At 37.0% G+C, this 14,290-nt stretch overlaps 1 protein-coding gene across 1 annotated transcript in view; it reads right to left on the bottom strand.

The window, feature by feature from the left end:
* Positions 1 to 14,290, bottom strand: part of PLD1 (phospholipase D1) — a 131,001-nt gene that overhangs the window by 76,344 nt on the left and 40,367 nt on the right. Inside the window, exons 7-9 of the mRNA XM_023753885.1 lie at positions 9,117 to 9,175; positions 7,801 to 7,893; positions 695 to 847 (exon numbers count right to left, since the gene is read on the bottom strand). Of these exons, the coding sequence (XP_023609653.1) occupies positions 695 to 847; positions 7,801 to 7,893; positions 9,117 to 9,175 (305 nt within the window). The remainder of the gene's footprint in view (positions 1 to 694; positions 848 to 7,800; positions 7,894 to 9,116; positions 9,176 to 14,290) is intronic.

Here is a 14,290-nt window from a genome sequence, read left to right as displayed (position 1 = left end):
TTAGTGGCAGCACCTTTGCATTTGCAAATGTATGTTAGTAAGAGTATCTGTATCTCTACGCCAGTTAATCTGAGTAAAGACAGAAATGTATGTATATCCATATACATGAGGCTGAACTTTATGGAAACAAGTGTATATAGAGAGAAAGACACGCATATATTATATAACTACAATATTCCAGGAAAAAACATACGTATCAATACACACATACTCACTAATAAAATCTATGATAAATGTACATTTGAGTATCCTTTCAAGGTATGTTTCTTAAAAATCTGTGTGTCAACAGAATTTTCCTAAATCAAATCATTGTGTTTTGTTAAAGGATGTCAATTCATAAAGTAAAATTTTATTTTTTAAAAAAATGTGAACTATCTATCATTCTATCATTCCTTAATTTATCCGTTCGGCAAAATGGTATTATTGAGTAGTCAATTTCATTAAATTAGGCATATGTCAACACAAGATAGCTTATTCTAACTGTTGACATAGGGTCTTCTTACATGTTGATTTAAGGAAAAAGTAGTTTCATTACTTTTGAGGATAAGTTCTAAATGAAAATTATCAAACATTTAAATTATTTTACTTTCTTTATTTAAATTTGGGAGAAAGACTGTTTTTAAGATATTTTGGTAAAAATGTATTTTTTTTACCAACAAATATTTATTCTTTTAAAAATAGTTGAAATTTCTACCTTGAAAGGTTATCAATTCGGAGTCCATATTTCGTGTCTGTCTCCTTCTTTCCCACCTTAATTCTGAATTCTTTATCCACCAGCAGGACGAACGCGATGGCTCCATTGTCTGGCTTCATGTACAGTAAAAAGGAATCTTTCACTATCAACCACCTGGGAGGAGATAATACGCATTTTTAAAGTTGTACTGAATTACTGAGACAAAAAGAACAAAGTATATGACAAGTCTGAAGTAAACAGACTCACAGGCAGTAGACAATTTCATGTTTACACTGGGGATTCAGTTTTTAAAAACCACAATGAGAAGGATTAAATATGGCAGAGTAAGTGGATGCTGCACGAACATGCTCCCAGGAACTAACTGGTATTACAGCTAAAATACAGGAAAACTTCTGAATAATCAATGGAAAGCTCACAGGAGAGAACACTGATACCCGAGGACCGAAAGTGGAGACCGCATACAGACTGATTTATTTTGTATATTGTTAAAAAATAATAATAATAATAAAATTAAATTAAATTTAAAAAAAGGGAAAAATAAAAACCACAATGAAACAACAAAAAACACAATCCAAAACCTTTCTATTACATTTTTCTAAGAAGTGCTGGCACCAAGCAATTCAAAATAATTCACTAGCTTTTTAAACACTAAGGTCGAAGAGGCCTGGACAACACCCCTGCCAAGGGGAGGGAGTGCTTGCAGGAGGTACAGCGGGAGCCCCAGCTGTTGGGAGAATGGAATGTGTTGGTGTTTCTCAGTAAGTATAATCCCCCTTTTAAGAAATCTAGTAAGCACCCAATACTCTGCATATTCTGTTGCTCATTTCAAATTATTTGCGATTTTGGGGGGCCATTATTAAATGATGTTCAATGGGACATGATCTCTCAAAAGCATATTTCCATTCAATTCAATATATATTTAAGAGCTTCATAATAGAAAAGTACAATGACAAAGAAGGAGTTAGGGTAGAGGTAGAAACAGCACAAAGATAAATCATACATCTTCTCAAAGATCTTACTAGGCCCGTGGGGCACAAGCAACCATAATTCTAGGCTGAATGGGATAGGTATCAGAAGAGAAAAGCAAACAGTGATAGGTGGGAGGAGGAGTCCTTAGTCCCCACTAAGAGCACAGGAGTGGTGTTCTCCCAAAGAGGCAGAGTCTGTGCGAGGCCAGGAAGGACCTGTCACAGAGAGCCCGAAGTTGGTAGTCATGGTGTCCATCCCACAGGGAGGGAAGAGCTGGCAGGGCCCTGAGCTCTGGAGATGCTGCATGTGTTGGGAGACAGTTTGGTGAGGCCAGGGTCTCAGAGAGAGTCGGAAGGGAAAATGGGCAAAAGCCGCACTGAGGAGCGTCTGGGGGCCATGCTAAGAGGTTGATTTTATCTCAGGGAACCAGTGCTCTCTAAACGTGCCTGATCATCAGACTCTCTTCAGATTTTTGTTAAAAATAATAGAGTCCCAGGCCCCACCAAAGATCCATTAAAAAGGCCTAACAATTTGTATTTAAAACAAACATCCGGGTGTTTATTAAATAAGGGAATCCTCCTGTCCTGCCAAGGCCATAGGACAATAATATCATTGGCACTATGTTAAAAAAAAAAAAAGGTATGAAGGAGAAAGAGGGATGTGGTGTGGCAGTGAGGAAGCTACTGTAATAACACAGAACAGCTCTTCTTACACTTTCCTGTGGATATGCAGCACCTGGGGATCCTCTCAAAATGCAGATTTGGATTCAAGAGGTCTGGGGCGGGGCCTGAGATTCTGTATGTCTAACGAGCTCAGAGGGGTTGCCTATGTTAGGGACACTCTGCTTAGTAAGGATGCAGATGATACGCATGGCACTGAGAACAGAAAGAGCAAGACAGAGAGAACGGGATGGACATCAAATAAAAACAAATGACAACTTTGTCCTGCTGCATGCAGCACCATATATTCACATTTACCTGCAATTGCGGAGTGACCAAATGATTCAACATATAACTGAATAAAGTAACACCAGTTATATTGTATCACATATTAGGCAAAATGAAGCACATGATGGGTTAAGTAAGGCTAGAACACCTGCACACAAATTAAGTAATATTATAAATGTCACGTGGAAACTCAGAATTTGAAAGAAATCTACAATAAATCTTTACTGAAATTGCTAACCACATTATGTTTTAGTGGCTTTATAATGTGGGATTCTATGTATACAAATATACATTGATTTCCACACAGTTCATTTCATCCGTTTTTTTAATATGTCAGCTGCCTCCCTCTCCGTAAAACTGGGTGGGATGGACTGTGGATAATTTACAGTAAAGGACATACATGTGATATTGTTTTCTAAAAAAAGGGGAAAAATCAAGGTCACAGAAAGCCAACACCTAACCACAGTGCTAGTATAATTATGGTGATGGCACACCAGGGTTTCCTGGTTTTTCTTATCAAATGAATAAGTTAATAAGCTTTTTGCACCCAAAAAGCTAAATCCCAAAGAAAGTTTCTCATTTGAGACCTGAACACAAGGCAACTGAACAATATAATAGATAATAATCTCAATAATTTTCAGCAAATGCAGAAATTATGCATTTTTATAAGATTTCTCAACACTGCTCAATATGAATGCCAAGGTCATGATACCAAACGGTAACTGAGTGATTCTGATGGCCATGGCTGAGTAAGTCCAGACGTGTGGCTGCCGACAGATAAAGCTCAGTTAAAGCTAAAAGAGAGGAGATGGATCGTATATCTGGTAAAGTTCCTTCTTTATCTGCTGAACGTTCTCGTAGCTTGACTTTGAAGCAAGCTAGAGAACAGACATGCGGTGCAGGCCGAGACCTGGCTTACTCTGTTGCTGACAGGCGTTGACAACCACAGCTGGCAGGCTTTCCGATCTGAGAAGAAAGTCAAACATACCAGACTTGTGATACTGGAATGGCATGGCAGCCAGTCTGGCCAGCGCTCCACACCAGAGACAACAGTATGGGACGACAGTGGAATGACGCCATATCCAGGTGAACCAGCTCCCATGACAGAGCAAATCTCAGAAATGCTCCTGAGAGCACAGGCTCGTGGCTTAACCACCAGGGCCAAGGGCTGCAAAACATGTCCTCGGGAACAGGCCACCAGGTACCACTGTGCAGTGCCCTGCACAAGGACGCCCGTTGAAGGCGGGCACTGGCGTCGGCCGCACCATCCTGCAGCAGGGGGCACTTCTCTCTAACTTGCACACAGGTTCTGAATAGGCTACAAACAGCCTTGTTGGGCGACAGAAATGAGACAGGAGGGCACTGCTCAACTCTACGAGGTGCCATTCATGTGGTACCTATGTCAATGGTGACTCCCTTCAAGATGTGGCTGCCTAGAAATATGGAATTGTTTAGTAGTGACAGCTGGGTTTTTGAAAGCTGAACACAAAAGATAATGGTTTCTGTTTTGACAATGATAAGCTGTTTCTTTGTTGTTGTTTTTTTAAGCATAGTTTTATTGATTGCAGAGAGGAAGAGAGAGTTAGAAACATCAATGATGAGAGAGAATCATTGATCAGCTGCTTCCTGCACGCCCTCTACTGGGGATCAAGCCCGAAACCTGGGCATGTGCCCTTGACTGGAATCGAACCCAGGACCCTTCAGTCCACAAGCCAATGCTGTATCCACTGAGCCAAACCAGCTAGGGTCGTTGTTCTTTTTAAACAGTCATTATCTATCAGGGTAAACTGACTCCTGGCCTTTATTGGGAGCTTTTCTGAATTACACCATTCATGAAAACTCTTTTGGTTTCTTCCCTCTCTCTCTTTTGTTCTTTTGTTAATAGATTTATTTATATTTCTTAACGAGAGGATTTGTAACACAAAAGTAATCCATCAACCAGCCTTTTGGGAGTCAGCACCGGCTGCACAGGGATTAAGCACCTGCCTTCAAGTCAGCCTCCCTGAGCTCCAGTTCCGGCTCTGCCAACTGCCTGATTGTGTGAACTTGGCCAACTGAGCCTAAGTCTATAAAAGGAGGGTAACAGCAATGCCCTGCTCCTGTGTCTGTGCAGATTAACTGAGATGATTCACATACATTGTTCAGCACCGTTCCCAGCACCAGTAAATCTGAACTTCTATGAATATTCTTGGTCTAAACCAGGTGAGATGATGGTCTGTTCCAACAAGATGCCTCCTGCCTGTGCTGCCACTGCTGCGGCATTAAAATGCAGGTGGGCGGACATGAGCAGCCATCACCTCTTCAGCTTCATTTCCCACTGTTCTCTCCCACCACCTGTGTCTGGCTGTTCCTCAGCCTGACAATCTTGTTCTACTTTGGGCTCCTGCAGTCACTATTCCTCTGCTTCGAAGCTGTTTCTTCCAGATCCTCCCAGGCATGACCCCTTTTGTCGGTCAGCCCTCTGCTTAGATGTTCTTCCACAGGTAGGCCTTCCCTGGCTATTCCATCTAAAAGAGCTTTACGTAGGTTCCAGAGTTTATTTGAAAGAAAATATTTTATAGTGCATTATTTCCTTTTTTATTGTAGTAAAACTGTTCTTTTTATAACACTGAAATTTCTTTAATCTGAGCTTTCCATGTTTTCCTTCTAATTTTTTTGATCCTTTCAAAACCCCCCAAAATTAAAGCCCAATTTAATATTTTTTGTTGGCACTGTATCTTAATGTTTAAAGACAGATCCCAGTTTTAAGTTTATATATATATTTTTTAACACAAACACAGCTCAATTTCATATTTACACATGAGCTCATACCTTTTTCAAGGTTAAAAATAGCATATATTTCTTGTATTTTTTTTTCAAAATCCCAGTAAGTTATTGTTGCAATATTTTCAAGGTTGCTTCATGATATTGCATGCATCAGTACTTCATTCTTTTTTATTAAAAATTTAAAAATGTTTTTCAGATATAATTCACATATCAAAGAACTCACCTTTTAAAGGAATAAAATTCAGTGGTTTTTAATGTATTCCCAAAGTTTGCAACCATCATGGCCATCTAATTCCAGATATTTTCATCAACCCAGAAAGAAACCCCATACCCACTAGTAGACTTCATTCCTTTTTATAGCTGAATAATAATTTATGGTATTATAATACCACCTTTTATTTAAGCATTCATCAATTGATAGACATTTGGGTTGTTTTCACTTTTTGGCTCTTCTGGATAATGCTGCTATGTACAGTCATGTACAGTTTTGATATAGACATATTTTTCAATTGTCTTGGGTGAACACATAGGAGTAGAAATGCTGGGGCATATGGCAACTCTAATTAATATTTTGAGGAACTGTTTCCCAAAGTGGCTGAACCATTTTACATTTCCACCAGCGATGTCTGAGGGTTCTGATTTTTCTACATCTTTGTCAACACTTGATATTGGCCATATTTTTAAGTGAACTTATTGGGGTAACATTGGTTAATAAAATTATATAGGTTTCAGGTATATAAATCTATAATACATCATCTGTATATTATAATGTGTGTTTACCACCCAAAGTCAAATCTTCCATCACCATTTATCCACCATTTATCCACCATTTATCCTCTTCTATTTCCCCCTACACTCCTTTCTCTCTGGTAATCACCACACTATTGTCTGTGTGTATGAGTTTTGGGGTTTTTGGGTTTTTTTTTGCTTAATCCCTTTACCTTTTTATCCAGCCCCTGCCCCCCTCCTCAAGCCCTTACCCCTCTAACAACTGTCAATTTGTTCTCTGTATCCATGAATCTGTTTCTATTTAGTTCGTTTATTTTGTTCATTAGATTCCACATGTAAGTGAAATCAGATGGTATTTGTCTTTCTCTGACTGGCTTGTTTCATTTAGCATAATACTTTCCAGGTCCATCAATGCTGTTGCAAAAGGTAAGATTTCCTTCTATTTTTACAGCTGTGTAGTATTCTATTGTGTAAATGTACCACAGCTTTTTTAACCACTCATCTACTGGTGGCACTTGGGCTATTTCCAGAGCTTGGCAATTGTAAATAATGCTGCAATGAACGTGGTGGTTCTTTCGAATTAGTGTGTTGAGTTTCTTTGGATATATTCCCAGAAATGGAATGTCTGGGTCAAACGGCAGTTCCATTTTTAATTTTTTTGAGGTAACTCCATAGTGTTTTCCACAGTGACTGTACCAATCTGCATTCCCACCAAGAGTGCATGGGGGTTCCCTTTTCTCTGCATGCTCACCAACACTTGTTGTTTGTTGATTTATTGATGGTAAACATTCTGACAGATCTGAAGTGATATCTCATGGTTTTAATTTGCATTTCTATCATGATTAGTGATGTTGAGCATCTTTTCATATGTCTAGTGGCCATCTGTGTGTCCTCTTTGGAGTAGTGTCAGGTTCTTTGTCCATTTTTTAAATTGGATTGTTTGTTTTTTTAGTGTTCAGTTTTATAATTCGTTACAAATTTTGGATATTAACTCCTTATCAGATGTATCATTGGAGAATATGTTCTCCCATTCAGTGGTGTTTTTTTTTTCATTTTGTTAATGGTTTCCTTTGCTGTGCAAACACTTTTCAGTTTGATGTAATCCCATTTGTTTATTTTTTCTTTTGTTTATTTGTTTATTTTTTCTTGCCTGAGGAGACATATCAGAAAAAATATTGCTACAAGAAATGTCCAAGATTTTACTGCCTATATTTTCTTTTAGGATTTGTATGGTTTTGAGTCTTATATTTAAGTCTTTAACTCATTTTGAGTTTATTCTTGTGTATGGTGTAAGAAGGTGATGGTGATCTAGTTTTATTTTTTTTGTACATATCTGTACAATTTTCCCATCACCATTTATTGAATGTATAGTCTATCTTTATCCCATTGTATATTTTTTGCCTCCTTTGTAGAATTTTAATTGACCATAAAGATGTGGATTTATTTCTGGGCTCTTTATTCTGTTCCATTGATCTATACGTATGATTATATGCCAGTACCATGCTGTTTTGATTATTATGGCCTTATAGTATAGTTTGATATTAGGAAATAATGAAATTTGGAACTTAAAATTTTCTCTGTTATGACTTTCAAAGGATTTATAACTGATTTATAATTTAATTTAAAACTAGTATGTAAAAATTCCCCAAATATCCAGTTTATTAAAAAAATATACACAAAACTCCTAAGTCCTACCTTCTTGACCACCGGTAGCAGGCTCTTCCCTGACCACAGCAATTCAAGCCAGGTATCCTGTGTCCTCCAGATCTTTTCATTATCATGCCTTCTCTGAAAGAGACATCAAGGTAACCCATCATCTTCAAATTTCCAGCTCACTCTTAGCTGAGACAACCTTGCAACTTGGGACTAAATAAACTGTTTCATTCTCTCGACTTTCCTGCCTGTTCTCTCCTACTTCAAACAGCTCAATACCTTATTTGCTAGGATGAGTCCTAGCAGCTCATCCTTAAAGCACTCCACTAACAATGATCTTTACTTTAAAAAGTTCAGCTCTTTATCATACCAAGCTCTCATATTGTGAAGGAAAAGAATAATTAAGTAAATTTCAATCTTGTTACATAACATACCTTTTACACAGTATTATTTTTAGTCATGGAAATGAGTGATAAGCAACTAACTTTTATAAGCAATTAGAAGGGAATCTTGTATATTTGATTTTTTAAAAATTGAGATATTCACATATCTGCCAGCACTGGTTTTCCTCCGGCACTCGGGACCCAGACCTTCGCTCTGGCTGGAGGTGCCTTCAAGCCTCTCGCGGCTCCGGCAGCTGGAGCCGCCTTCAGTCTTCACTCCGCCGCTTCGCACCTATGTATGCAAATTAACCGCCATCTTTGTTGGCGGTTAATTTGCATATCTCACTGATTAGCCAATGAGAGGCGTAGTGGAGGTACGTTCAATTTAAATCTTTGTCTATTATTAGATAAGATTAGAAGAAGGGAATCTGGTATATTTGATTTTTTTAAAATTGAGATATTCACATATAACATTATATTGAGACATTATTGACAGTATATTAGTTTTAGGTATACAGTACAGTGATTTGATATTTGTATATAATGTAAAGTGATTGATCACCACAATAAGTCTAGCTAGCACCTATTGTTTCACAGTTACAATTTTTTTCTTATGATAATAACATTTAAGATCTACTGTCTTAGAGATTTTCAAATATATAATATAGTATGTTTGATTTTTAATACATTCTCCCACATCATATTTGTTACCTGTATTAAACAGGGCAACTGTGGGATTATAGAAAATTGGTGCTATAAGCACATAAGAAAGAGGGTAGAACAATTGCTACCTTTGTTTAATGTAGCAAGATATTCTGTTTTGCCTAAATAGATCCCCTCAGTTGCTCTGCCTCTGATGGGGAGAAGCTACCAGTAAAACCAGATGAGTTCCATCATCCTGGCATGCCAATTAATCAAATGTTAATACTCATCAATATTCACACTTCTCTTTAAAGATACAACACGGGAACTTACATGCCCTTTGGTCCCAAATCATGAATGAAAGACAGCTGGCTTATGTCAAGGAATTCTGTCTGGAAAGAGCCAAAAATCCAAAAGTCAGAAGGAAAGAAAAATTTATGCATTTAAAAAAACACGTTAGGTACTTCAATGTGCAAACACATCTGGGGTACTGTACTGACTACACAGATCAATAACAATGGTATTTTCCTGAAAGAGTCCAGATAAGAAGTATATGCATAATTAAAACACAAGCAAGAAAGTGATGTGTGCTCTACTATGTAGAAATAAAATGCTCACATAGGTCCTGGAGAATGAATTTCCTCCCAAATTCTTTTGTGTTTGTTTTTGTTGCTGTTGTTGGGGAAGGGAGATTGTGTGGCATAGTGTACATACAAATAATAAAGGAATTCTGTGAAGGGAGTGATGCTGGTACCAGATTTGGAAGATGGACTAGACCTGGCATGTGGAAATGGGAGATGAAGGGGATACAGAAGTGGAAAAGTGGGAAAAGGTCATTGGATGTACAGCTGAGCTAGAGATAGTCAGATAAAGGAAAGTACCTGAAAATTAAATGGCAAAGTTGGTTGAGGGTATGTTGGGTAGGTCTTTGAACATCAGAAATACCAAAATATTCTAATAGAAATGTAACAAAATTAAATAATTAATAAAAATATAAAAAATTAATTAAAAATTTAAGTAATTATAATATAAAATAATCAATTTTAGTGAGTATAATGGGAGAGAATTTTTGATCCACCTTCACTAAACAAATTATGAGATGATTAAAAACTATAAATATTATAATAACATCAATGGCTAACATTTACTGAGTATTTAATATCATTGACCCTGTACAAAGAATTTTTCACACATTATCTCAAACCTCCCTGAAATAGGTACTATTTGTCCTATTGTACAGAAGAGGAAATTGAGGTTTAGAACAAGAATAGGCAAACTTTCTCTGCAAAGAGTCAGACAGTAACTATTTTAGCTTCATGAACCATATAGTTAAACTACTGTAGCATGAAAGCAGCCATAGATGATACATAAATGAATAAGCATGACTGTATTCTATTAAAACTTTCTTTATGCATACTAAACTATGAATTTAATATAATTTTATGTCATGAAATATTATTCTTTTTTACTTTTTTCAATTTTTAAAAATGTAAAACGATTCTTATCTCACGAACCATACGAAAACCAGCAGTGGACTATATTTAGTCCATGAGCCACAATTTATCATCCTCTGATTTAGAGAAGTTAAAGAAACTGTTCAAGATCACAAAATTAGCAAGAGGTGTTCTGAGTCAGGTCAGACCAGTCAGTATCCTTACAACTAAGCTGCCAGTGCAAAATGTCATTCAACATTTATTTTACTCAAATTGAGCAACTTTATTCTAACTGAGTACTAGATGAAAATGTGGAGGCACAGAGGGGAAAACCAATGAATATTATGTAATTCTTAGCACATGCAGTAGTTTTACCTTGTATACTCCTTGAAACAACTAGAGTTTAACATTTTTTGCTCCCAATTTACAGAAGTGGCCACAGTAAGCCCAGATCTGCCAATAGTCTTTGATCATGTCAATAACAGCCTTACTAGAAAAATCAAAGACAAAGAATACATGCTCCTGGCATCAGGAAGCAGAGAGGAGACCAGACATGGAAAACACTCCACATCCACAAAGTTCTGTGGGAAGAACCATAAGAGTTACATGTGAAAGTCTTTAGAGAGTTATAGAGACAGGGTGACTGCTTCCTGGCTGATACGACATCGTGGAGGAAATAATATTCAATCGGAGCTAGTAAATGGAATTAATAGCATGAAACATAACAGTTTTCCTTTAAACTTTGTACATGTGATTGGAACTATCTAATATTAACCTTGTAAGTATTTTAATAGTCAAGGTCTTTACATTTCATTTCTTGTATTAAACATGGTGATTCAGTACCATGCATTTTTAATCTGATTTGTGGAAATGCTTACTAACTGGAAAATGTAGTAACACATATTAGAAGTGACACTGCAGCTCTGAGCCACCGAATCCAAAAGTTTGAAAACCCTAAGCCACAGATCTACTTATCTCTAGGGAGCAGAGAGAAAGTGTCATTCCCAGTTTACACGAGAAGAAACTGCCACAGAGGTGTGATTAATTTATGTGAAGTCATAGAACAGTTGAATGGAAGAATAGGAAATGAAAGCAAATATCCAGAAAACCTCTTATGGTATCTAAAACCTGGATATTTCCTTATTCACACAGCTCTTATCATCAAATAGTTGACAAAAACATATTTTTTAAAATAATTCAGAAATCATAACTTTACAATATCACAACAAAATTGCCAAATGTAAAGAATTTCATCTAAATTTAAAAGTATACATTAGCAATACAATACAAGTTGTGCATTATTGTAAAATTTTAAATCATACTAATGGCTTAGTAAAATTTGACTAAAGAGTGATTTCGAGGAAGACCTAGCCATATTGTAGAGAAAAGGGAAAATATCTGGCAATAAATGTTCGAATACAGATTTATCAGATTGAAAGTAAATGTGACAAGATCAATTTAGAAGCACACCTCAATAATACAATCTGAAATTTAGCAAAGATTGTGTTGTCCAAACTTCTCAGGGTATCTTCAGTGATAAGACTTCCATTCTCCATTTGGGCAGGTGATTCTCAGGAGTAAGAATTTAATCACTGCCTGCTGAGTGTGGCTCAATGGTTGAGTGTTGACCTATGAACTGGGAGGTCAAAGTTCGATTGCCAGTTGGGGCATATGCTCAGGTTTCAGGCTCATCTCCAGTGTGGGGTTTGCAGGAGGCAGCCAATCAATGATTCTCTCTCATCGTTGATGTTTCTAGCTCTCTCTCCCTCTCCATTCTCTGAAATCAATAAAAATATTTTTAAAAAGAATTTAATCATTAATTTAGCCTGACAATAGTTCATAAGGCTTATTGATCTCTTGAATAATGTACTAATCAATATATTTTTTCCCTCTAAGTGACTTGAAAAAAGCATGTTAGGGAAACAGAGAAGCAAAGAGTTCCCATGCCAAAGGACAAGAAACAAACCTCCAGGGTAACAACAAACCCTGGGAATGACTTAGCAATCACACACACGCTGCTTTTCTACCTTGTCTTTATATTAAAAGAGAATGGGGGTGTTCAGAGGCCCCTCCCTTTATTCCTGTGGCAACAAAATTTAAGAGAGTGGCCAAGTGGGACATTCTCAGAGGTAATGAAGACAAAAGCGTGGGGTTGGACAGTGCCCTTGTAGTAAGGGTGGGAAGTGAGCTCACCCACTCCTGAAAAGGGTACCTTCCAGGTAAAATACAGCTCTGGAAAGAAGAGAAGACAGCTAATCTGTGGCGGGAACAGAGAGGCTCCACCAAGCCTCCAGCCTCTCCCAACTCTAAGACTCATTCTTGAGAATGACATTTCCATTAATTTGTAACTATTGCTGTTTAAATCAATACAGCTTTTCTCTGTTGGAATGGAAACATCACGGTGTAACTTTATCAATTTTACCCACTCTTCTCCTCAAGCTAAATGTATTCATCTTAAAAAGAAAGGGAGAGGTGAGCTCAGTGTTACAATGATCTGTGAGATGTTTATTCTCAGATTCCTTACCTCCAAGGTGGTGATTTCAAGCTAATCACCACCTTGGAGATAAGGAATCTAAGTTACAGGAGTCTGATGATTAACTTGAAGTTAGTAATAACACTTTATCAGCTTACCACCCTTCTCTTGGAAATTATTCACTTTGTTCCATTTCTAGATTCTAACCATCAGTTAGGAAAAAGTACATGTATTGTTTCCAATGACTTCTCCTTTAAATTCCCTGGAAAATAAGCATTTTCCAGTTGTTAATAAAAATGCCCAGTTAGTGGGTTTGGTAATGCAGCCAACACCAATACAATTCAGGACACAAAAGGAATCCTGTTCGAAATTGTATAAGTTATACTTAAAACAATTTAAAAAAAATTTAAAAATTTTTTTACAAATTGGACTTTATTTGGGTTGTTTGTCTTCCTTTTGTTAAGTTGTGTGAGTTCCCTATAAATGTTGGAGATTAAACCCTTATCAGGATATCATTGGCAAATATGGATGTAGTCCCATTTATTTATTTTCTCTTTAGTTTCCAATGCCCTAGGAGCTGTATCAGTGAAAATATTGCTTTGGCATATATCTGAAATTTTGTTGCCTGTGGATTCCTATAATATTTTTACAGTTTCCTGTCTTATGTTTAAGTCCTTTATCCATTTTGAGTTTATTTTTGTGCATGGTTTAAGTTGGTGGTCTAGTTTCATTTTTTTTTTTTTTGCATGTGTCTGACCAAATTTCCCAGCACCATTTATTGAAGAGACTGTCTTGACTCCATTGTATGTTCTTGCCTCCTTTGTCAAATATTAATTAAGCATAGTGGTTTGGGTCAATTTCTGGGTTCTCTGTTTTATTCCATTGGTCTATATGTTTGTTCTTGTGCCGGTACCAGGCAGTTTTGAGAACAGTGGCTTTGTAATACATCATGATATCTGGTATTGAGATCCCTCCAGAAGACATAAGGAAGGCCAAGAGACATATGAAAACATGCTCAAAGTCACTAATCATCTGAGAGATGCAAATCAAAATGACAATGAGGTACCATCTCACACCTGTCAGAATGGCTATCATCAATAAATCAACAAATGACAAGTGCTGGCGAGGATGTGGAGAAAAAGGAACCCTCGTGCACTGCTGGTGGGAATGCAGTCTGCTGCAGCCACTGTGGAGAACAGTATGGAGTTTCCTCAAAAAACTAAAAATGGAACTTCCATTTGACCCAGTAATCCCACTTCTAGGAATATATCCTAAGAAACTAGAAATACCAATCAGAAAGGATATATGCACCCCTATGTTCATAGCAGCACAATTTACAATAACTAAGATTTGGAATCAGCCTAAGTGCCCATCAGCAGATGAATGGATCAAAAAACTGTGGTACATCTACACAATGGAATACTATGCTGCTGTAAAAAGGAAGGAACTCCTACCATTTGCAACAGCATGAATGGAGCTGGAGAACATTATGCTAAGTGAAATAAGTCAGTCAGAGAAAGATAAATATCACATGATCTCATTCATTTGTAGATTATAATGAACAACATAAACTGATGAACAAAAACAGATCTAGAGACAGA

Source organism: Myotis lucifugus, unplaced genomic scaffold (assembly GCF_000147115.1).
Source record: "Myotis lucifugus unplaced genomic scaffold, Myoluc2.0 scaffold_53, whole genome shotgun sequence".
NCBI lineage: Eukaryota > Metazoa > Chordata > Mammalia > Chiroptera > Vespertilionidae > Myotis > Myotis lucifugus.
Note: the sequence above shows the minus strand (reverse complement) of the source record. Positions and strands in the feature narration are given on the sequence as shown.